General features: G+C 35.8%; 1 protein-coding gene across 6 annotated transcripts in view; it reads left to right on the top strand.

Annotated features, from left to right (window-relative positions):
* The window catches only part of LOC106881821 (nonsense-mediated mRNA decay factor SMG5), a 1052345-nt gene that overhangs the window by 93194 nt on the left and 934151 nt on the right, over nucleotides 1-25000 (top strand). For 2 of the 6 annotated variants that reach the window (XR_016242357.1, XR_016242356.1), the window contains exon 19: nucleotides 3124-3440. Coding sequence is in view for 4 of the 6 variants with exons in the window: in XM_089354250.1 (XP_089210376.1) it covers nucleotides 3124-3427 (304 nt within the window). In the remaining 2 variants the exon portion in view is untranslated. The remainder of the gene's footprint in view (nucleotides 1-3123; nucleotides 3441-25000) is intronic. The other 4 variants (XM_089354248.1, XM_089354251.1, XM_089354250.1 and 1 more) reach the window with 2 other exon arrangements.

Here is a 25000-nt window from a genome sequence, read left to right as displayed (position 1 = left end):
CTGTTTATGGTGCATATAATGAATTTTTATTCAATTGAGCAGCTATTTACATCATCAGTGATTGTTTATTCACTGGTTTCCTATAATATTGGTAGCGACAAATTCCATCTAAGCATGCAATTGACAGTGAGTACACCCTGTTCAATGCCAAATGAAGTAGAGTTGCATCTGGCATTATCACTAGCCTCTGTTGGGAAATTTCCATCTCCCTTGAATATATATTGTGTTTTTAAACACAGCATGTCCATTAGAGATGCTATCTCAGGACAAGTACAGCAGTAAAATTGCCTCTCACAATGTATTTACTTTAAGTATGATACATAGGTGACTATTTTAATCTAATACTACGTCTGTTGCATGAAATGGATTTTTGGACTTGTTGCTATTGTTGTTGCTGTCTGGTTTAATTTCTTTTCTAATTTAGCATGTATTAAAAAGCTATTCCATTTAACTGATGTTTATAGAAGGATTTTATATCAGTTATAGTTTATTCTCTTTCTCGACTTGTCTCTCTTTATTAATCTTACTCCAGAAACTTGTTATAGCTTCAGATAAAAGAAAAGTTTATTGATTTACATAAAAAAAAAAAAAATAATAATAAAGCATGTTCCATTGTACTTAAAAATGCTGTATATCTGTTTATCTGATTGACAAACTGGACTTTTATATTTCTTAGTCTTGGCTCCAGTCTATTCTGAATATAAATCTGAAAGTTAGAATGTTCCATAATTGAATGAAACAATGTTTTGATGAAGTCAGTGATGTTGCAGTAACTTTGAGTTCCTTATGTAATGCAGTAATGAAGAAAGTGTGTGTGTGTGCATAAGAGTTAGGTAATGAGTACATTGAGGAATTTAGCATGTTATTAGGTGTCTGCCAGGACCTGGTTCCCAGTCCCTTGTTTATTGTAGTTCTTCAGAAAAATTAAATTAAAATTCTGGTTGCTTGTGTGAACTTCTTCATGCTAATGTTTTAATTCCCATAGCCAAATCATTCTAAAAATTAGAGTAAAAATGCCTAAATAGAAAGCCGGGTTTAGAATTGATAGAGCTAAAGTCAATATAGCAGAAATGAAAAGTCTTAACAGAAAAGATGATTCACCACTGCTCCATACTGGAAAGTAGTAGCAGTTGCTTTATATGCAGAAAGGGAAATTGTAAAAGTTCTATACTATGCACCCAGTGAAAATAATTGGTACACAAAAAGTGTATTGGGATAGGTTGACAGAGCAGCAAGAGTTCATTATTTTATAGACGCACAGAAATAGCAAGCAGAAATAGCACAAAGCTTGTTAGATGTAGGTGATAAGTTAATTTTGTTATTCAAGGGATCTATCTGTAGCAAGGGCTGATCTTGTCTTGTGGAAACTTAATAGCCAGAGTAAGGCTGGAGTGGATAAAGTTCAAGTATCTATTACCTCTACATTGATAACAAAGGTCTCTCTCTCTCTCTGAAGAGCAGACTATTTTATGTTTATGCATTGAGTGTGATGATCATCATTGTTTAACGTCTGTTTTCCATGCTGGCATGGGTTGGACAGTTCAACTGGGGTCTGGAAAGCCAGGAGGCTGCACCAGGCCCCAATCTGATCTGGCAGTGTTTCTACAGCTGGATGCCCTTCCTAATGCCAACCACTCCGAGAGTGTAGTGGGTGCTTTTTATGTATCACTGGCACAGGGGCCAGAGGATAGGTTTCAAATTTTGGCACAAAGGCCAGCAACTTTGGAAGAGGGGGTAAGTTGATTACATTGACCCCAGTGTTCAACTGGTACTTATTTTATCAACCCCAAAAGGATGAAAGGTAAAGTCGACTCCGGCAGCATTTGAACTCAGAACATAAAGTCTGAAGAAATGTCACCAAGCAGTTTTTTCGGCACAGTAACAATTCTGCCAGTTTGCCGCCTTGCATGGAGTGTAACTAGACATGAGTGCTGAATGTGGATGATATGCAAGGGATGAAAAGAAAGGAGGTGAGCATGCATTGCAGGATGTGTTATTTCTGCATGCATGAATGACAGAACATGATTAAGCTGAGAGAAAGACTGGTTGCCACAGGTATCTCAGTGCAATGTACAAGGGAAAATTGCTGAGCTATTAATGTGATATGAATGAAGAAAGATAGATGAAAAAGTGTGTAATAAATGTGTATATGAGTTTGCAGAAGTGGTAGTCCAAAGATGTGGGTAGAAGTGATGAGGACATTTCTCAAAGTGCTAAGTGCCTCAAAACCTATGACGAGTGAAAAAACCTTGTCTTGAAACTAATCCACAAAACCCGCATGGAAAAAAAAAAAAATAGACACATATATTTTGTTTGCGATAAAACGTGATAAAAAATAAAATGTTTCATGTCAAATAAGTCCGTGTTGAATTAGCAGTGGTGTTGAATCAGCGGCACAAAAAATGAATTGTTCCAAAATGTCTTATAACTGCCTCCCTTCACTTGGGAAATTTTCAATATTAGCCCTCTGAAGCTGATGCTTGCTGTTATGGTCTTCTTGGTGACAGTAAGAATTATCTTTCTCTTCTTGTTTGTTGTTTTAATAAATTCAAGAAATGTTGTAAAAGCACCCATTACACTCTTGGTGTGGTTGGCATTGGGAAGGGCATCTAGCTGTAGAAACCATGCCAAATTGGACTAGATCTTGGTACAGCCTTCCGGCTTGCCAGCCCTGGTGAAATTGTCCAACCCATGTCAGCATGGACAATGGACATAAAATGATGATGATGATGATGTCGTCAGAATGAATGAAATTCTAGAACTTTGATACATACTCATATAAAATCTAATAAAGTATTGATCTAAAAAATATAATCATCATTATTTAGCATCCATATTCCATGCTGGCATGGATTGGACAGTTGTAAAAAAAAAAAAAAAAAATGTATACCGTGGAAAAATCATGATTATTTTTTTTAAAACATATACCATTACATTCATCTTTGTTTCTTGATTGTATTGTATATTATATAATATCAGAACATTTCATTATGCATCTGATGGAAGACTGCTACTGGCTTGTTCTTAGAGGCTTTTGGGAAAACTTTTTTTTTTTTGCTCCTTTATTTTTATTTTTTTAAACTTAATCATTTAAAAGCAAAAAATTTTGCAATATATTTTCAGAGATGCTGTGGCCGGAAAATCTTCGCTATGTTGTTAGAGATGTTGTAAACCCAGCATGGAAACAGATATACCCTCTACGTGAAGACATAAATCTGCAGTTATTCCAGCCTTTGGCAGAGCTTCACGCCAACGTCAATTTCGACAAGCAGTTCAAATTAAATGAAAGGCAGGAGGTATTTATAAAGAAGGACTTTATTTATTCACTAATTCAGTTTGTGTTTAGCTGTTATCACTGGCATTTCTCTCACGGTCTCTCTTGCTTCTTCCAATTATTTAAAACTTTTCATGCAATTAGAACAGAAGAGCAACTATGAAATGTTAATTATTCTGGTTAAATCATTCATTTGAGCTTGCCATTCAACACTATCAAGGAAAATTGTAAGGCTCTTCAGAAAACTTTTAGCTTTATGGCAATTGAATTTTCCAGGATTCAGCCTTGTTCTACTATTGTTCTGGTACCTAACACCTATTTTTTGAAGTAAAACACAGGACTTAAATCTGAATTTTATGATTACAAATGCCCTTTAGTTGTTGTTTAAATGCAAGCCATCTGTACGATCAAAGGTTTCTCAACTATGAAACTAACTAACCTGATTTTTTTTTTTTCAGGTAAAGTGTATTTACTACTACCTTATCTAACATATTCTTTTTTAAGACAGTTGTTTATGATTTAAAGGGAACTTGACAGCTATTTTTAGCAGGCAGAGTGATCACAGATCTTTCTTGGACATGGAATCTTTTGAATTGGTTTTTGTTATGTTCAAGATGGATTGGGGTAGTGAACTGGATGAGTCATCTGTGTGCCGGGCAGAGTACCTTTTGGCAAATATTCCGGTACCTTGCATTCTGACTTCAAATCTTACCATGGTCTACTTTATCTTTCACTATTCTTGGGTCAATAAGATATCGGACTACGACAGTCGACTGGGGGTGGGGTGGGGTGGAGTGTTGGAAGAGATACCTTGTGGTATTCATTCCAGTTCTTTGTCTTAAGTTCAAGTGCAGCCTTGGCTGATAGATGTAATTTGTTGCAAGCCTGGGGGCCAAGTTTCCAGTTTGAGGATCTCTTCTCTCTCTCTCTCTCTCAGACCTTCTTAACTAACATGTGAGAGAGAGAGAGAGAGAGAGAGAGAAAGAGAGAGAGAGTAGTAGTAGTAGTAGTTAAAAAGAACCCATGAGATCTTTTTCTCTTCTTTAAAGTTACTGACCCGTCATTGATTACCTCAATGTCTTGTTTATAATAAGGCAGCAGGCTGGCAGAATTGGTAGCATGGCAGGCAAAATGCTTTGCAGAATTTTATCCGTCTTCACGTTCTCAGTTCAAATTCTGCTAAAGTTGACTTTGCCTTTCATCCTTTCAGGGTCGATGAAATAAGTACCAGTTGAACACTGGGGTTTTTCTAATTGACTAATCCCCTCCTCTGAAATTGCTGGCCTTGTGCCAAAATCTGAAATCAATATCTTGTTCGCAATGTTTTCAATAAATAATATATGATTTCACTGTTAGAGATATTGCTCTTACTACAACAAATACCATATAATGTTTAGATTTATACTATATACAACGCCTCTATGGCAACTAATATTATTTTTCTCCTAATTAAGTTTCTATTATTAATAAAATTACTATTGTCATTTAATATAGGTGTCTGTAGATAAAATTTCTTTTAAGGACAGTTAATGGTTTGTATTTGATTGATGTAATTTTCTTGTTTCATTAGATAGTGTTACAGATTTATATAAAGTATATATATGAGATTATGGACGGTATGAGTGACTATGAAATATATTCAGTTTAAAATATGTCATTTTCTTCTTCTTTTATTTATGGTTTAAAGGCGGTGAGCTGGCAGAAACGTTAGCACGCTGGGTGGAATGCTTAGCAGTATTTCATGTCTTTACATTCTGAGTTCAAATTCCGCCAAGGTCAACATTGCCTTTCATCCTTTCAGGGTTGATAAATTAAGTACCAGTTACACACTAGGGTCGATGTAATCGACTTAATTCCTTTATCTGTCCTTGTTTGCCCCCTCTATGTTTAGCCCCTTGTGGGCAATAAAGAAATAAGAAACGTTAGCATGCTGGGTAGAATGCTTAGTGGTATTTCTTTTGTAGATTGGAAGATTAGATTAGTACAAAAAATACTTCAGATAATGACTTATGGATAATTAGATATAAAATGAGGGAAAATAGTTTAAAAACTAGGTCTAGTTTGTTTGCTATTTTAGTCAAATTTATTGCTTCGTATCGCATAAAAATTTTCAGTTCAGTTTACACTGGTGTTGATTTTTATTTTTTACCAGTTAAGGATTTTTGTTTAGTGCCCCAATTTAACTTAGCAGTTCAAAGGCATTCCAGATGTTACCCATTCCATCACTTTTGAGGTCTTTAAGGATACATTATATAATGCACCCCCACCTATTTTTGTTTTTGATTTGAGGCAAGCTTGTCTACTATTTCTAGCAGATTGAGTGACCACCTAGTGGTTCTTGAATGGTACTATCATCGTTTCTATGTTTGTCTGGGTCTGACAGAATTTGTTGCAGCAAATTTTCTATGGTTGGATGCCTTTCCTATCCCCAACTCTCACCTGTTTTTTTAAGCAAATAATATTTCTACATAGCTCAACATGTTTCCATAGAAAATTGGAAATAACTGTCACATGATATCAAGACAAAAGTGACACGAAACACGCATGTACAATTATGTGCACACACATATACTCACTCACAAGCACATACCTCTACCCACACTTAAACATATAGTCATAAATGCTTATATGTTTATATAATATACATATATGATGAGCTTCTTTTTAAATTTCTGTCTACCAAATCCACTCACAAGACTTTGTGAATCAATCAAATTGTAGTGCATCTTCATTGCGAAATTTTTCTTAAAAAAGCGAAAATGACACTGATGCAAATAAAATTTGACTTTTGAAATAGTGCTAAATTATGAACTTTATTGTTTTGATTATTTCATCTAACAATCTGTTCTTGCAACACTTTGTGAGAGCGTGCACCCACGTAAACATGCTATTCTCGTTCATCATATCACCACTTGAACCTTGCTGTCATTTGACAACAATCCTCTGTGAAGATCAGGTACTTATCAGTGAGTTCAGAGACTAAAACATGTACTTGGAACCAGTTGAAGAGGTGTACTTGTCTTGAACGACTTAAATTAAGATTGTATACAAAACTACTTGGTGTAATAGATAAAATAGAAGTGCTCTTTAGAGGACACTCTTGGTAAAAGCAAGATTCTTTCCTCCTTATATACTTAAATTTATTTCAAATGGTCTCTTCAGAGTATATATATATATATATATATATATATATATATATATATATTACATGCTATTTATTTTTTACCTTTATTTTTAATTAAAAAAATGTGGAAGAGTAAATTTGCACACTGTGTATGTTAGCCACTAAAGATGCATATATATTTACTGACTTGGTATAAATATTTAATGTAAGTGTACTTGTAGGTGTTTTAATTGTTAGCTTTGGCTGTGCCTTGATGTAATTATGTAAGATTATTTGAAATTTGTTTGAGTTTAGATTTGTTTGTTGGGGTTTTTTGTCTTTTTGTTTTGTGAGTGAGCAGAAGGAAACACTGGTACTTAATGTGTTAAAATGCTATCTTCTTTACACCAGAGTTCTCATTGTGTTGTGTTAAGATTAAGAAACAAGGTTTTCTTTTCTTAAATCTTCAAATAAAGTTTTTAAAGCATCTGGTTTAAAGAAAAAATTGGAAAGAAATTTTTCTTTAAAAAGAATTAATAAACTGTTAGTGGAATAATATCATATAATTATTATTCTTGCAAATATTATCTTATGGGTATATTACATTATTGTTGCTGCCCTCCATTCATAATTTATTAACCCTTCTTTTCTTAATACAATGAATACAAGCAATTCATAAAGTGAGAATTAGTTTGCTGTGAGGTGGAGTAAAGTCAAACTGTTCCAGAGAAAGAAAATAATAAGCAATATAAAGTTATATACAAAAATGTGTGCACTTTCTCCCCTTCCAATGAAGGGCCTGCCTTATTTGTAATGTCACACCTCTCCTCTTCCTCACAAATAAACAAACATATTTTTAGTTTGTTAACTGTTTGTATTTAGTATTTGAAGATGCAGACAGACCATCATTAATGTCATTACATTCTACTGTTTTAATTCTGACGAAGCAAGTAATTTTTGTTTAAATTTGTGGTTTTCACCCAGGGTCTGTATGACCCTAGAGGGCCCATATGAGATTTTTGTGGGTCCATGCAAGCAAAATAGTAAATTGGGAATCCACAGTAGTATATGAAGGGTCCATGAAAAAATTTTGCTTTAGATGTGTTTATTGTAAGAAACAGCGACCCTTTTTTTAGCAAAAGTTTTACATAAGGCATGGCTGTGTGGTAAAAAGCTTGCTTCCCAACCATAGGGTTCCTGGTTCAGTCCTACTGCGTGGCACCTTGGGCAAGTGCCTTTTACTATGGCGTCGTGCCAACCAAATCCCTGTGAGTGGATTTGGTTGATGGAAACTGAAAGAAGCCCGTCGTAATGTTTATGTATGTGTTTGTCCTCCGACCGTCGCTTGACAACCGATGTTGGCATGTTTACGTCTCCGTAACTTAGTGGTTCAGTTAAAGAGACCGATAGAATAAGTATTCGACTTACAAAGAATAAGTCCTGAGGTCGATTTGTTCGATTAAGGAAACTGAAAGAAGCCCGTCGTATATATATAGTGTTTATGTCTGTGTTTGTCCTCCCACCGTCGCTTGACAACCGTTGTTGGCGTGTTTACGTCCCCTTAACTTAATGGTTCGGCAAAAGAAACCGATAGAATAAGTATTCGGCTTACAAAGAATAAGTCCTGAGGTCGATTTGTTCGATTAAGGGCGGTGCTCCAGCTTGGTTGCAGTCAAATGACTGAAACAAGTAAAAGAATTAAAGAATAGTTCAACAAACAAGTTTGTGATAAACAAAATAGGAATTTTGAAAGGAGTATAACACGAGTTTTTAAACATCGTATGGCTTTGGGAGCCCATCAGAACAGAATAGTAATCAAAAGTCTCTGTAGATAAAAAAAAAGAAAAGAAAAGAAATGGTTGAGAACCACTGGTTTAAATAAATGCGGAGTTCATTTCGTAATTGATAACGAGAGAGAGAGAGAGAGAACAAAAACGTTACATGGTGAATGTCAAGAGAGTGTATCATGTTGTAAGGGAGATTATCGTTGAAAAAAATGAGAGTTACTTCCCTTGACGATTATACCGTGAAGTATTTTTTCTATTGATTTTTGAAGTTACAAGCAGTTTATATCTTGACAGTTTTCTGAATAAATTTATGCATTGAAAGCTGCATAGTTTTCTTTTCCTTTAGAAGCAAAAGAAAAGAAAATGTCATGCTTATCTCTCATACTTAAGAAGTTCGATACATTTGCGTTAATGTATTGAAGCTGGTCAAAAGACCATTGCTTAAAATCTCCCATTTGAACAAATTTTTATATCTGTACCATCATCTTGTTGAAAAAGCTTACAAGCCAAACTTTAATATTGCTATTTTTAAGGAATTTCTATGAAGTCTCCTTATTACACTGGGGTCAATGTAATCGACTACACCCCCCCCCACCCTGCAAAAAAAAAAAAAAAAATTCAGGCCTTATGCTTATAATAGAAAGGATTATTATTATTATTAGGGCAGCAAGCTGGCAGAATCTTTACCTTTATGTTCTAAGTTCAAATACTGCCAATGTCAACTTTACCTTTCATCCTTTTGGGGTTGATTAAATAATTACCAGTTGAGTACTGGGGTTGATGTAATTTATAAACCCCTTCCTGCCAAAATTTCAGGCCTTGTGCCTAAAGTAGAAAGGATTATTATTCTGAGGATTTGTCCATCCCTTTTTAATCCATGCTGCTTCTGCTCCCTTAAGTGACTACCGTTCTTCCTGAGACTCTGTTCAATGTAATAACTCTGCAATTAGAAGCTTGTATGAATTCTATAAACCTTTCTGGTGTTTGAAATAACTGAATAGTAATTTTTAATAAATAGTGAAAATCACTTTTGGATATATAATAAATAATGTATTGTTATACTTTAGCACTATGTCAGTCCTGATTGAGTAAACTATGATCAAAAAGCATTCTACCTGTGACCGCTCATGTTTTTAGAAGTATGTAGAGCTATGTTTTGCAATATATCCTCTTGTTGGAAATGGGAATGAGTGATTTGGAAAAGGTTTAGCTGCTAATTTTAGCAGATCTAATAGCCACATGGAGGTTAGTTTTGATGTAGAATGTAGTGTGTTTATATAATGTATAGTTAATTTGTTTTGTGTGAGCCAGTACACTTGGTATATAAAATATGAAGTCACAAGCATGACAACACTTAAATTGCAAATGTAGAAATCTTAATTGTCTGTGTCAGACTACACAGAGTGTGATAAGATATATTTACTATCTGGGTGTTTAGTACTATGTGTCATAATAGTAAAACTTGATGAGTGGCATGAGTTAGGCAACTTATGTGTTGCATATGATGGAAGCAATGTGTAATGTAATACGTTTAACTTTTACGTGGGGCTGAAATATCAATTGAGGTGGTTGGGTATTAAGAAAATTATCCAAAGCTACATTCTATGAAAATGGCCAAGGAAGGTAATTTGGGCATGTTGGGAGAATAAAATGACAAAAAGTGGGGATGTAGGGGGCAGGATTAAATGTAATCATTGTAGGAATATTGTGGTTGTTTGATAACTGAAGCAGAAGAGAGAGCCATATTTTGAAATGAGGTTGTTTGGGTTTAGCTAAAATAAATGGGACACGCGGAAGAAATAGATTCAGGAAGATATCAGATGGTAAAGTTGATCTGGTGTACTCATCTTATATCCTTGCCAGCCAACATGGAAGAACATACTTGGAATGATAATGATGATATATCATAGTGATAAATGTGGCAGCTGTTAACATTTTTGTGTGTGTCGGAGGAAAGAAAGATTTATGTAAACAGTTTGATAATAATTACTCTCTTTTCAAAAATGATGTATTTTTCAGGCATGCAATAATAAAAGAGCTCCAGATTTGCTTGACTAATATTTTCATAGTTAACCTGAAGTATACATCTTACACTTTATGTAATAAAATATTATCTTGATCATACACCATCATCAAGATTGTCAATGTTTAGCATCTATTTTCCATGTTGGCATGGGTTAGACAGTTCGAATAAGATGTCTTTGGTGGTGGTGGTGGTGGTGATGATGATGATGATGATGATGATTTCAGATTACTCTGTCAAATGTAATCCTTATTTATTCACATCGTTTTGAATTAATCATTTATTATTTTGAAGCTTCAAGATTTTGATAATGTGATTATTTATATGAATAGCATTGTTGGGTAGGTCTGAGAATCTGGATCTGATCAGATTGAACATGCAACAGGTAGAATATTTGGGATGGATATGATCAGTTTAAATGCTAAAGAGTTAAACCTTAATTTCAGCATACAAGCTTTCATGTTTTTGCTTATTTAACCCCAAAATTGCTCTGATTGAGCAGACCTTTGATAAAAGCCATAGCTTTTCACAAAGACATCCTACCATCTTATTAAAATTTTTTTAAAATAATTTTTTAAATGAAAAGACATATAGGACAGTTAGTCCCAAATATACAATAAGAAGGGATAGCCATGACTAGAATGAACAGCACTAGCAACAATTTTAATTATTGAAGGACTGCTTTGATAGAAAACGTTTCTGTTTTATGTGTAATAGTAAAGCGAAGATAGAAAAATTCTATAAGTATCTCTTCCTTCACCCTATGAACAACTCTAAAATGATTTCAGACATGGTCATCTGTTGTGTTATGGTGCAAAAATAGTTTTTTCGGTTTTGTATTAAAGAGGAATGTGCCAAACATTTGATCATGTTTCCTGTTGATTGAGCCAACAGAAATAAGTGCATAATTCCAGAGCTGTTACACCCTTTGAAAGCCAATATATTTATTCTGGTTTATTGTTAAAAAAAAAAAAAAAAGTAAAGTTGAAATGCTGTCTAATTAATTACTGTTAATGTTAAACATAGAAATAAATGCTGGCTGCCACCAAGCAACAAAAACAATAATTAAAAATGTTATTTTTATAGCCATTAACATCATAGTAATTTGTGGGCAGTCAGCCGAGGTGGTAGAGTGTTGGAGTAAATACTTTTTGGAGGATTTAGTTCTGTTTATCTACATTCTGAGTTCAAATCCCACCAAGGTTGACTTTGCTTTTTTATACCACTAGGGAGAATTGATAAATTTGTCTTAGTCCAGTGACATAGCTAGAGAGTTTAGAAACAAGGGAAACCCTTGAGTTTGCTTGCCGTCACTCTCCCAACCCTATACACGCTTATACTGCAGACCTGAAATTTTCACTTCCATTAAAAGTGCCATCAAGGGCAGATTGTTCATCATCATTATCATCATCATCATTTAATGTTTGCATGGGTTGGACAGTTTGGCATGGAGCTGGCTAGCAGGGAGCTATCCAAACTCCAGCTGTCTGTTGAGGCATGGTTTGTATGGCTGGATGCACTTCCTAATGCCAACCACTTAAGTGCATGCTGGTTGCGTTTTATGTGCCACCAGCATGGGTGTGTTCATGCAGCACTGGCATAAGTGCATTTATGTAGCTCCGACATGGGTGCTTCTCATGTGGCACCAGCACCTGAAAGAACAAGCCTGTATGTGTGGAAGACAGCAATTTTACTTAGCTTGATTTGTCTTATCAAGTACAGCAAATCTGCCCTGTTTTAGTCTTATGTCTGTCAAAAGTCTACAGACTTATTAGACCTGAGTTTATCTTTATTTTTCCATGGTATATAAGTCCTGAATGGGTTACCAGTCCCTCACTGGGTTAAGCTCTGCTGGCATTCACTTTTAGCTGAATAGACTGAAGGGATGTGAAATGAAGTGTTTTGCTCAAGGACACAATACCTTGCCCTGTCTGGAAACCAAAACCATGACCTTATGATTGTTAGTTCCACACCTTCACCACTAGGCTATGCAACTTCACAAATTAGTACCAGTAATTTTGGGAGGTATAATTTGATCAATTATATCCCTTCTCTTCAGATTTCTTCCATTGTCCCAATGCAAGGAATCTGCATTGTTGTTGTTATGGTTTCAATGTTTCTTATCTAATATAAGATGTTACAGCTAAGCTATATCCTATCTGATATCTGATGTATGACATATAGTAATGCATTGTTATTATTGTTTTAAATATTTTATCGTGGGTGGGGGAGTTCTCTTTATTTGTATGTTTCTTCCATCTTGTTATTCCAACTTTTTTTTCTGAGAACCATTGTTGTTCTTCTCATGTTCATTTTTCAATTTGTATTGTTGCAAGTTTTTGTAATTAAGCTAATTTCAAAACCAGTTTATATTAGGTTAACGTTGTTAATAGTAAATAAACTTGTTATCTGAAAGGAAATCTCCCTCTCTTTCTCTCTCCATTTTCTAGTCTATCTTGGTTTATTTATCTGATGGTTTGATTTTGATATTTCCTTATAATATCTTCAGAAACCTTTTAAACTATTTGAAACAGATTTGCATACAATACAGTTGTTTCCATAGTGAAGATTATTGGAAGCCAGGCTCTTTTATGTATGTGTGTGTATACAGATGTTTGTATATACGTCTTTACACGCAGATAGATATATAGATAGATAGATATATAGATAGATAGATTGATAGGAGACAAAGCTAAACTTTATTGTAACAAAAGAAAAAAAAGTTTCTCCTTTTACCTTTCTCTTACAGTTGTTGAAAGTATCCTTGGATAATATTGGGAAAGCCTGAAGCTTTGATATATTTTTTTACTTATCTTTCCATTTTATTCTGTCAAATTTTCAATTGTTTATTATTATTATTATTATTATTATGCAGTATTCAGTTTTATAGGCGTTCATATGAAGTACAACGCACAGACATCCTAAGGGGCATAAGAGCTTCTTTTTCCAACTTTTTCTTTTTTACTCTACCTGCAAAAATTAGTCATTCCTCTGTAATGACCTTGTATTATCTATATTCTATGCTAAGCATGCACTGGTCTAAGAGTGGTAACAAATTGTTTCTAAGAAAATTGCCATAGGCTCCAGTTTGGCTTTCAAACGAAGTCAATGTACATTATATATATCTATACATGTATGTATTTGCTTTTAATTATTGATATTTAACTTTGGATGTATCGGAAGATTTTGATACTAAGTTTTGATTCAATACTCATATGAATAAGGTGGCACGTTGGCAAGATTGTTAACTGGTCAAAATAAAATGTTTAGTGGCATTTCTTCGAGTTCTTTATGTTCCGAGTTGAAATTTCACTGAGGTCGAGTTTGCCTTTTGTCCTTTCAGGGTTGATAAATTCCATACCAGTTGAACACTAGAGTCGATGTAATAGGAAAACGCTTCTTATGGCATTGTTCCAGCATGGCCACAGCCTCTGGTTGAAACTGATAATGGAATAAATGAATAGAATAAATATTAGCATGGGCATGGCTGTGTGGATATGGTCAGTTTTATTTCCCTGCATGCGTACTTAGGACAAATGTCTTCTACTGAATCCCCAGGCCAGCCAATGCATTGTGAGTGGAATTGGTTGACTGAAACTGTATGCAAGTCTATCAAGAGATGCCTTTTTCTGCACATCAAAAGCATATGGCGAATGTGTTTACAGTCTTACAGTTTGCCATCCTTGCAAATTGTTTCCTCATATTTAAAAATCTCTGCAAGTCCTTCTTATTGACACTGTTTTGTGCATAAAATATAATTGTGTTTGTGTGTGTGCTGTATCCCCAAAACATGCATCGAGAGTGATAAAAATCAAACACCCAGTCAACATCATGGTGTTTGGAGTGATCACTAGTGATGGCAACCATCTTCCCACATGGACTCAAACTCAACATGGGACCATACATCAAGGAGGTAGTGCTGCCCTGGGGGGAAGAGGATGGCTACTGGAAGACCCTACATGACTAGGGTCTGGCTACATGACTCTGCACCTTGCCACATAAGCAGGAGAACCCAGTCATGGCTGTCAGACAATTTCTGCAACCACATCACCCCTTCCTTCCTTCCCTCCCTTCCCTTCCTTCCTTCCTTCCTCCCTCCCTCCCTCCCTCCCTCCCTCCCTTCCTTCCTTCGAATAAAATTTGGTTGCTATTTTTAGCAGTTTGAGCAACTGCATAGGGTTTCCCCACATTGGTTTGATCTCTCATGGATGTCAGATTACAGTGGGGCTGATAAAGATAGCACATTATTTTGGATGTAGGAACATCATTTTATATTTGAAAGATTTAATTTTAAGATTGTTCACGAATAGATATGTCATGTTATAGTTCTTTATTATAGATGAAAATGCTTGTTTCTTTTTTTCTTAAATTTTATTTTTAGAATTTAGTGTCTCAGAGTTCCTGGTCTTATTTTAATTACTTTGTGATCTTCCATCACTATCTCTCTCCTTCTTGTTTCTTCTCCTCGTTATCATCAACATCTGAAGATAATCATGATCTGACTACTAAGATAGAATGAAAATGATATTTAGACATTATCGTGTTGCAATACAATAATACAGTTAAAAATAGCTGGAGAAATATATTTATATTATATTCCTAATTTAAGAAATAGAGTTTGTCAAACCTTATGTAGTTTATTGGTAACAAGGTTGGCCATCAATCAAAAGGTTCATAGTTCAACTCACGTCAATAGGCCTGTTGTTCTTTCCTGTCTCAAATTGATGTTTATAATGCCTAGAATCATCTTTCTGCAGTCTGAGTGATGTATGCTTTTTGTAGTCTACATTAGCTGCAATTTTCTTGGATAGTCACATTCCTGATAAAGAGTGTTACTTTATTAGATAGTGGCGTTCCCTATGTATTTCTTGCTTTATGTATATAGAAGAAGACCCAAGTTTTTACAGTATATATTTTTAGCAAGTTTAAGTTGCAAAAGTCCTGATTGTGGACCGAGAATATTTGCTGCTTCTAATACCCCCCCCCCCCCTGTTTTCCTGTCTCTGGATTTTGCATAGTGAGGACTACAAAATGGTATTCATAAATTATTATCCTCATTGTCTTTGTAAGTGTGACCAAGTCTGTAAAATATGTCATTCCTATTTCCATGGCCTAGTGGTTAGGCTATTGCTCTCAGGATTGTTAGATCATGGTTTCAATTCCAGAACTGGTTGGTGCATTGTGTTTTTGAGCAAAAAAAAAAAATCATTTTATTTTACTCAACTGTGAGTTTCATAATAGCTGGGAAGTTAACCTATGATTGATTGATGTCCCATTCAAGAGGGAGTGTTATAATATCAATAACTTACACATTGTGGAAGCCAGGTTAAGGTGTTTGCTTCCTAATCTTATGGTTTGGTGTTCAGCCTCACTGTGTGGCACCTCTACTATATTCCTGGGCTGACCAATGCCATGTGTGTGGATTTAGTAGATGGAAACTTAAAAATAGCCTATTGTGTGTGTGTGTGTGTGTGTGTGTGTTTGTGATGGTTGTAAATGAGTGTCACTGTCATACAAGCAGTGCTATTCATTTCCAATATTCTGTGGAAATGTATCAGCCCGGGGGGGGGGGGGGGGAATATTGCTTTACTGGGAAATGGGTAAGGGTTGAACCCCCTCTTTCAGTTAGGCCTTTTTGTTTTTTGAAGCTGAAGAAGGCATTCCTGGTCAGTAAATGTTAGTCGTCACAACCATGACAGTGTAGTGCATGCCATAAACATTGAAATTCAGTTATGATTGAAATGTGTGTTACTGTGACAATAATGTTAATATTTTAGCCATGCAGTATTATCTTTAACACATTTCTCTGCCTATTGAAGATGTAATGTATGTTTGGTTATATATAGCCTTAGTCATCATCATCATTGTTTAACATCCGCTTTCCATGCTGGCATGGGTTGGACGATTTGACTGAGGACTGGTGAAACCAGATGGCTACACCAGGCTCCAATCTGATCTGGCAGAGTTTCTACAGCTGGATGCTCTTCCTAACGCCAACCACTCAGAGAGTGTAGTGGGTGCTTTTACGTGCCACCGGCACGAGGGCCAGTCAGGCGGTACTGGCAACGGCCACGCTCAAAATGGTGTATTTTACGTGCCTGTCATTGTGGTGTTTTCTTTCCAGGGACCAGTTCACCATACAGCAGGTCTCCTGTTAAATTTAAACTGAAATTAATTGATTTATTAAATCCTATTTATTTGTTCAGATTCCATTAATTTCCTGCTAGAAGAATTAAATTCTAAGTTACACACATCAACAACACCTCTTGTTTTATAATCTTACTCTAATAATCAACTCCTTTAAGGAACTTCTGGATTCTATCATATCAGCTTCATCTTATTAATTTACAAGTTTTAAAAAAATTTTTACATTTAAAAAATTTTTTTCTTTAAAAGTCAGGAAAATTTATCTTATATTTTATTTTTTAATGCTAAATTTATTCCTTAGATTTCATTTTACATATCATGAGCAACTGTTTTCCCATCATGTTTTACTGCAGTACTCTGTTTCTAACTGCTGCTAGACTATTTATCTCTCAAAAATCAAATGTAGCAATTTTCCACTAATTATGTAAGAACATCAATGTTGTTGAGGCTGTAATTTTCTGTGATTGGATTTTTACACATAGAAAGCAATATCTACGCACGCTTCCATCAACAGCCATTGAAAAATGATGACCTATCATCAACCTTCCACTATTTGTTCAGACTTAACTTGATTGACACTTTTCTTGTTAACATGTAACTCCCAGTAGGTTTTTCTATTTATCTGTTATTAGATAGATAGTAATTTGAATCAAAACACATTTCTTGGAAGTGTGACAATAGTAGTTTTTGTGTTGTCATTGTTAATGTGAAACTTGCTGTTACCAATCTGGTTGCATTTCCCTGAATCACTAAAAGTCAAATTTTCAATTTTGAACTCCATTAAAATCAAAGCATTTTAATTGAGATGATCAAGATTTCACCAAGTCTAACTAACCCATTTCCCTTTCTAGTTAATCCTCTACATTCCTACACTACAAGTTTTTTTTTTCTTTTACTGCTCTATAAAAGCTCTCCAGTGATATTGCTCTTCAACTCAATATAAAACAACCAGTAATTTTTTACTATTCCTTTCTGATAGCTTTCAAATTTTTTACTGTTCATTAATCTTGTCTCTCATTCTCTCACTTCTCCAGGAAATATGCTATCCATTGCACCTGCTTTGCTACATTTTCTGATATTTGTTACAACACAAACATAACTTCACATCATCCTGTTTTGTCATCACCTCCTTATAGCAAATAATTAAATGTATGAAAGCCTAGTTTTGAAACATAATTGTTGTATATATATAATTGCGTGTTTCTATTGCACTTGTAACCTGTCACCAAAATTGTTGTTTGGTATGTAATGACTATGATGTTACATTTATTCATAAACAGGTTTCTTGCTTGGGTTTTCTTGAGGCAAAGCAAAATAGATTTGTTGACAGTGTACTTAATTCCATTATGGTGTCCAGTGTTAATTAAAATAATCACCACAAACTAATTGGTACTGAAATTTGTTTGAAGTTGTTTTACTTTGTCCCAGAAAGTTGAATTTATGCTACAAGACTGCAAAAGGCACATGGCGTAGTCTTTAGCGTGTTGCACTTACAATCGTATGACTGAAATTTCAATTCCAAGACTGGGCAGTGCTTTGTGTTCTTTGTGCAAAACACTTTATTCCACATAGCTCCTGTCCTCTCTGCTGTAAATCAACAATCCTGCATTGAACTGGTGTCCTGTTCAGAGGGAATGTTACTTATACACCATGGGAAGTGGGTAACTAGCCCTACAAGTCCTAAGACTTAATACAATAAAATGTATAAGTTAAAAGAAACTAGTATTGTGTTTATATGTTTAACATATTATGGTTATTGGCATTTAATGGTAGGTGTGTTTATAATGCATAAAATAGTTGTTACTTTGTCATTTTGTTTGCTTTAAAAGGCAGCTATGCTGGTGACATATAAAGGGCACCCGTGCCGGTGACACGTAAAGGGCACCCGTGCCGGTGACACATAAAGGGCACTTCTGCCGGTGACACGTAAAGGGGCACCTGTGTCAGTGACACGTAAAGGGGCACCTGTACCGGTGACACATAAAGGGTGCCTGTGCTGGTGACATGTAAAGGGCACCTGTGCTAGCGACACGTAAAGGGCACCTGTGCTGGTGACATGTAAAGGGCACCTGTGCCGGTGACATGTAAAGGGGCACCTGTGCCGGTGACACGTTAAGAGCACCTGTGCCAGTGACAGGTAAAGGGCACCTGTGCCGGTGACAGGTAAAGGGGCACCTGTGCCGGTGACATGTTAAAGGGCACCTGTGCCGGTGACACGTTAAAGGGCACCTGTGCCGGTGACATGTAAAGGGGCACCTGTGCCGGTGACACGTTAAGAGCACCTGTGCCAGTGACAGGTAAAGGGCACCTGTGCCGGTGACAGGTAAAGGGGCACCTGTGCCGGTGACATGTTAAAGGGCACCTGTGCCGGTGACACGTAAAGGGCACCTGTGCCAGTGACACGTTAAGGGCACCTGGGACAGAAACCAAGCTAAAGCAGACTGGAACCTGCTGCACCTCTTTGGCTTACCAGTTCCAGTCAAACTGTCTAATCCATACCAATGTGGAAAAACGGATGCTAAATGATGATGATTGTCTATCTTGATATATCTTTTATTGTTCATGTGGGATGTTGTGTAAAGAAGCTTTCACTTAAGCATGGGGAATTAGAATGAAGTGCTTTTAACTAGATGCAATCATAACAGATAAACAAGCGTGGCACAAAATCTTTAGTGCTAAATGGAAAGAGAACCTACTCAAAGCTAAATTTATTAATCTCTAGAAACATTACTATTGTTTTTATGAACTTTTTCCTGGTATATTTGATCTTATTATTGTTATCTGGTCCAAAATACATTGTATTCAAATCACTGAGATTATTATGACAGTTAATGAGTTAAGATATCTTAAACCTAATTAGTGACATCATTCATATGATCAAGGAGTTCTCTACATGGCTTTGTGTTACATCATCATCATCATCATCATTTGATGTCCACTTTACCATGGCTTGCATGAGTCAGACCAAATTTGTTGAGGCAGATTTTCTATAGCCAGATGCCCTTCTTGTTGCCAACACTCACCTGTTTCCAAACAAAGTAATATTTTCCCTAAACTAGACATGCCTTTCAGAGAAGATTGGAAATGAGCAACTTTGCTTATATGATGATAATGCTTATTTACACACACACACATTCACAACAGTCTTTACTTTCCCAATTCCCAGATCATGTAAAAGGGATGTTTTTTGTCATTATTAAATGGTGGTGGTGGTGGGGGGGAGACAGCTAAGAATGAAATAACTTTAAAAATGATTTGAGTTTGATTTACCTTATTAGAAAATAATTATCAGTTTTATTTAATCAAGTAATGATTTGCACATTAAAACGTACCCAGTTAGCGTCGTCATTGTCGTCATCGTCGTCCTCCTCCTCCTCAGTGTGGTGAATTTGTGTGTGTAGATGCATGCAGATGTGGCTGTGTTGTTAATCTTGCTTACCAACCAGATGGGCAGGTATCTCCTACCACAGTGCTGGGCTGACTAAGGCCTTGTGATTGGATTTGGTTGACAGAAACTAAAAAAGAAGCCCATTGTGTATAAATGTGTGTGTGTGTGTGTGCATGTGCATGGGTGTGTTGCTTTGCCTTGAAATTGCTCAATAGTTATAAATATCTATCACCATCATACAACAGATGTCTTTTATTTCCAACCTCTCATGAAAGCATGGGGGAAATATTACTGTTCTTTGAAGCAAGTGAAGGTTGACAACAAGAAGGGCATCTGGCCATAGAAAATTTACCTTAACAGATTCTGTCCAACCCATGCAAGCATGAAAGAGTGGACATTTAAATGATGATGATGATGATGATGATGATGATATATTCTTGGTGAAAACATCAACTGTCAACAGTTGTCAGAATTACGGTTGATGCCTTTTTTGCATCTGATGGTATCCATATTGTTTTCGTAGTCTCAATGTAGTCAATGTCAGCAAAACAGTTTTGATTTGTGGTGTTTATTCTAACAGTAAGGCTTTTGTTATTTTAAGGTTCTTTGCTGTTCTCTCAGTATTAGATGACTGTGGCAAGGATGTTTACTTCTGTGTTTGATGAAGTCAACATGCAGAGCACAACATCATTGCAAGCTGACATGTGCATCGGACATGCTGTGATGGCATGCTCAGAAATATATATATATATATATATACACACACTTTGTTTTTGTATCCGGTTTGCAAGATTTCTTCTGTGAACTTGTGTGTTGAAGCAAATTATGTTGTGTCTGGGGAGAGTCATATTGTCTTAATGCCTTATTATCTAACACACTCACTGGTTCGATTTCCATTCATTTTTTTGTATATTTTTTATTTCTTTTTATATGGAAGAAAAAATATGAGTGGAAATCGAACCGGTGAGTGTGTTAGATAATAAGGCATTAAGACAATATGACTCTCCCCAGACATAACATGCATATATATATATATATATATATATATATATATATATATATATATATCCACTCTTTTACTTGTTTCAGTCATTTGACTGCAGCCATGCTGGAGCACCTCCTTTATAGTCGAGCAAATTGACCCCAGGACTTATTCTTTGGAAGCCTACTACTCTACTTATTCTCTCGATCTCTTTTGCCAAACTGCTAAGTTATGGAGACGTAAACACACCAGCATCGGTTGTCAAGCGATATTGGAGGGACAAACACAGACTCACAAACACACACACACAACTGGATGCTCTTCCCATCACTAACCACTCACCCATGAAGTGGAAAAGGAAGTTTTGTCATTCAGGTGAACTGGAGCAAGCAGAGTAACATACCTTGCTAGTAGCACACTATATATATTGGCTCCAGATCAGAGATTAGAACTTGAGACCATGCAGCCATTACTCTAGTGTTCGACAATCTCAAACCTTTGTCAGACAAACTTATAGATGAGCGTGGCCGTTTTCGTGCGGGTGACACGTAAAAGCACCCACTACACTCTCTGAGTGGTTGGCGTTAGGAAGGGCATCCAGCTGTAGAAACTCTGCCAAATTAGACTTGAGCCTGGTGTTGCCATCCGGTTTCACCAGTCTTCAGTCAAATCGTCCAACCCATGCTAGCATGGAAAGCGGACGTTAAACGATGATGATGATGATGTATATATATATATATATATGTATATATATATATATATATATATATATATATATATATACGACACGCTTCTTTCAGTTTCCGTCTACCAAATCCACTCACAAGGCTTTGGTCGGCTTAAGGCTTTGGTCGGCCCAAGGCTATAGTAGAAGACACTTGCCCAAGCTGCTACGCAGTGGGACTGAACCTGGAACCATGTGGTTGGTATGCGCAGTGACTAGTTTCAAGTGTACCACTCCTGTTGCTACAAACTGCTGCGCTGAAACTTCACACCTTAAATCCTCCCCACACCATTTTCTATATACATATTTTTTTAAATGTTACTTTTAATGGCTTTGGACATGTTGTTTTATGATACAGTATATTAAAACCAGTCCAAACTGTTTTGTTTATGTTTCTTTTTTTTTTATGTTTCTTATAAGTATCTATTCTGGTGTATATGCGCCACACACACACACAAACACACACACACACACGCACAAACACACACATGTACTCTCTTTTCCTGCTCTTTACCCATTTAGAACTGCAAAACAATTTTATGAATGTCATTAATATTGGCAAAGTGTTTGAGTTACCAACCATTGGATCAGATAAAGACAGCTATAGCAAACGGCCTTTTAGTATTTCATGGTAAGAAGTGAAGTGAAAAGAGCAATTTAGTAGAAAAAGCTATTGGTTTTGCTGCGTCTTTGAATTTCAATTGACTTTTGGTAGTGTTAACGTCTTCAAATATTAATCTGTCCACAAGATGGAAGATGCCAACACTTTTAAATAGCTGTTCTTTATTATTTAAATGTATTGGCATGTTCCTTGTTCAGATATTTGCAGTAAATATAGTGGCTGTGTTAGGTTCTTTGTTAAGCAGAGTATAGCCTACTCTGTGCTGCATCCTGGGTGAATTGCATCTAGTTTCTAGTTTCTGGTTTCATTTTGAAGTGTATTCTACTGCTTCTGTTAGATATTATAACATTGCAGTGTCAGAGGTACATGCATTAGCTTGGGTGAGTAGTGTTTGCTCTTACCCCATGGGTAATCTTTGTGTGTGTGTATGTGTGTGTTTGGTGGAGTTCGTCTTTTATTTTGTTTCAGTCACTGAACTGCAGCATTACGGGGATATAACCAAACCAACACTGGCTGTCAAGCAGGGGTTGGAAACAAATACACACACATATTTATGACAGGCTTCCACACAGTTTCTGTCTACCAAATTCACTCAAGGCATTTGTCAGTTTGAGGCTGTAAAAGTTAAAGATACTTCCCTCAGGTGCTGTGCAGTGGGACTGAAACCAAAACCACATGGTTGCAAAATGTGCTTCTTAACCACACAGTCATGGCTACTGTATGCAGATACCACAAAGAAAATACTTAATTGTATTATTCATCTGGGGGTTCCTTTCTACTAAAGACATCTAAAGGTTTGAAATTCATGGACTTCGCTTTCATGTAGAGCAAACCTTATCATTCTTTAGAGTGCTGAATATGATTGACCGTCACAGTGATTGGTCAGCTGAATGGTTCAAATGACAATCAAGCTGGTGTTGCTTGTTAAGGAAGCTGACCAATCTGTGTCACATACGAGTATGCCATAATAATCTTCATGCAACTTTATAGCTTTAAATGAGATAGGTTGTTGTTGAGCCCCAATCATCCCCTCTTTTTTTTTCAGCATAGTGTTATAAGAACAAAACACCCAATGTGTTTCCTTTTGTTAAGATAGTAGGAAGTGATTTGAGAAAAATCTAGCTGCTGTTTCTTACAAGACTGCAGAACAGTTTCTCCATTGAATTTCATATGCAATGTTTCATTCTTTTTGTTAGAAAACTGGTTTTACAACTGGATGCTCTTCCCATCACTAACCACTCAGCCATGAAGTGGAAAAGGAAGTTTTGTCATTCAGGTGAACTGGAGCAAGCAGAGTAACATACCTTGCTAGTAGCACACTATATATATTGGCTCCAGATCAGAGATTAGAACTTGAGACCATGCAGCCATTACTCTAGTGTTCGACAATCTCAAACCTTTGTCAGACAAACTTATAGATTGATAGATAATCTGTTATTTCATTGAAAGTGTCTCCTGATGTCCTTCAGCCTTTTTTTTTTTTTTTTAAAGCTATGATATTTCATCTTATATTTTTCTTTCTTTCTTTCTTTTCTTTCTTTTTTAAAAATCTAGTTTCATTCCCAATGTTTATAGATACAGAAGACTTGTTTCTCATTCCCAACTGATGTGTTTCTAACTTTTCTTTGCAGGTGATTTACAGCAAGTGTGTTTTTAGTTATTTATATATATTTCGAGTGTAATTTACTTTATTTTTTTTTCCTTTTCTTTTCTTTTTTTTTTTATCTTAGTATTTGCAATTTGTTACAAAAATGCTGATATTTTATGATTCAGCAGTGTATTTCTGCAAAAGTATACGAATTAGTCTTGTTGCATGTTGCACACCACCACCACCACCACCACTACAACAGCAGCAATAACAGCAACAAATGATGTTTTCCTAAAGATACTGATGTACTGATTGAAGTGGAAATCCTTACTATTGGAACAAGTGGCATGGGGGGTAACAATGAGGGGAGAAAAGATTTTTCAGAAAATAATAGGGAATAATAGGAGGCTGCGTTGGTGGTGGTGGGGGGGGGGTGAGAGGAAAGTGGGGAGAAGGCTAAGTGTTAGTGTCTCTGCTTACCCTTTTCTATAACTCACTCCTTACTGGTAATTGGTTGTATTTGGAGGTATGCTGCTGGAAACTTAATGACCAGCTGTCAATTGGTTTCAACTTCAACAGTTGTCTTTGCTAAGGGTCATTTAGAAAGAATCCATGCTGCATGTCCTGTTGCCACTTCTTTCTCTCTCCACCCCCCTTTCTCCATGCATTTCCTCTGCTCCATTCTTTGCTTCAAGAGTAATCCATTTCTCTACAGCAGCAGCAGCAGCAATACAACCACAAAAAATATCACCCCCCCCCATTACTACTGCTACTTATTTATGTTTTATTGATCTCTCTCTCTCTCTCTCTCTCTTTTCTCTCTTCTTTACTGCCAATGATTTTTGCTTCAAGTTGGGATGTAATAGTATTTGCACTCATTAAAATGGTTTATTCAAGCATTAATTTCAATTCAAAACCCCAAATGAAAAAAAAATAAAATAAAAATAAAAATAATGATAATAATAATAATAATAATAATAATAGTAGTATATATATATATATATTGATTTTTTTAAAAAAATATATATTTATTCATTTATTCATTTCAACATGTCTTCTTTTTGACATTTTAATTTAAGTTATTCTTCCTTTTTTTTTTTTTTTATCCTTCGCCCTCTCCTCTCACTCCACCACAATTTCCATTATTGTTGCTTACTGAGGGGGAAAAAAATCCACCATTTGTGATGAAGTTCTGAAATACAGTTGCTAGTAAGATAATGTTTGGATGATTACACTTCTTCTACAGCTGATATTTTTATGAAGATTTGATATTGTTAACGAATAATAACAAAGGAATGGTAATCTATTCTTCTTAATTCTGTGCCTTGGGTAGAATTTTCTCTATCTTCCACTTTCTCTCTC

This window comes from Octopus bimaculoides, chromosome 6, assembly GCF_046866305.1.
Source record: "Octopus bimaculoides isolate indiv1 chromosome 6, ASM4686630v1, whole genome shotgun sequence".
In the NCBI taxonomy this organism is placed as follows: domain Eukaryota; kingdom Metazoa; phylum Mollusca; class Cephalopoda; order Octopoda; family Octopodidae; genus Octopus; species Octopus bimaculoides.
Note: the sequence above shows the minus strand (reverse complement) of the source record. Positions and strands in the feature narration are given on the sequence as shown.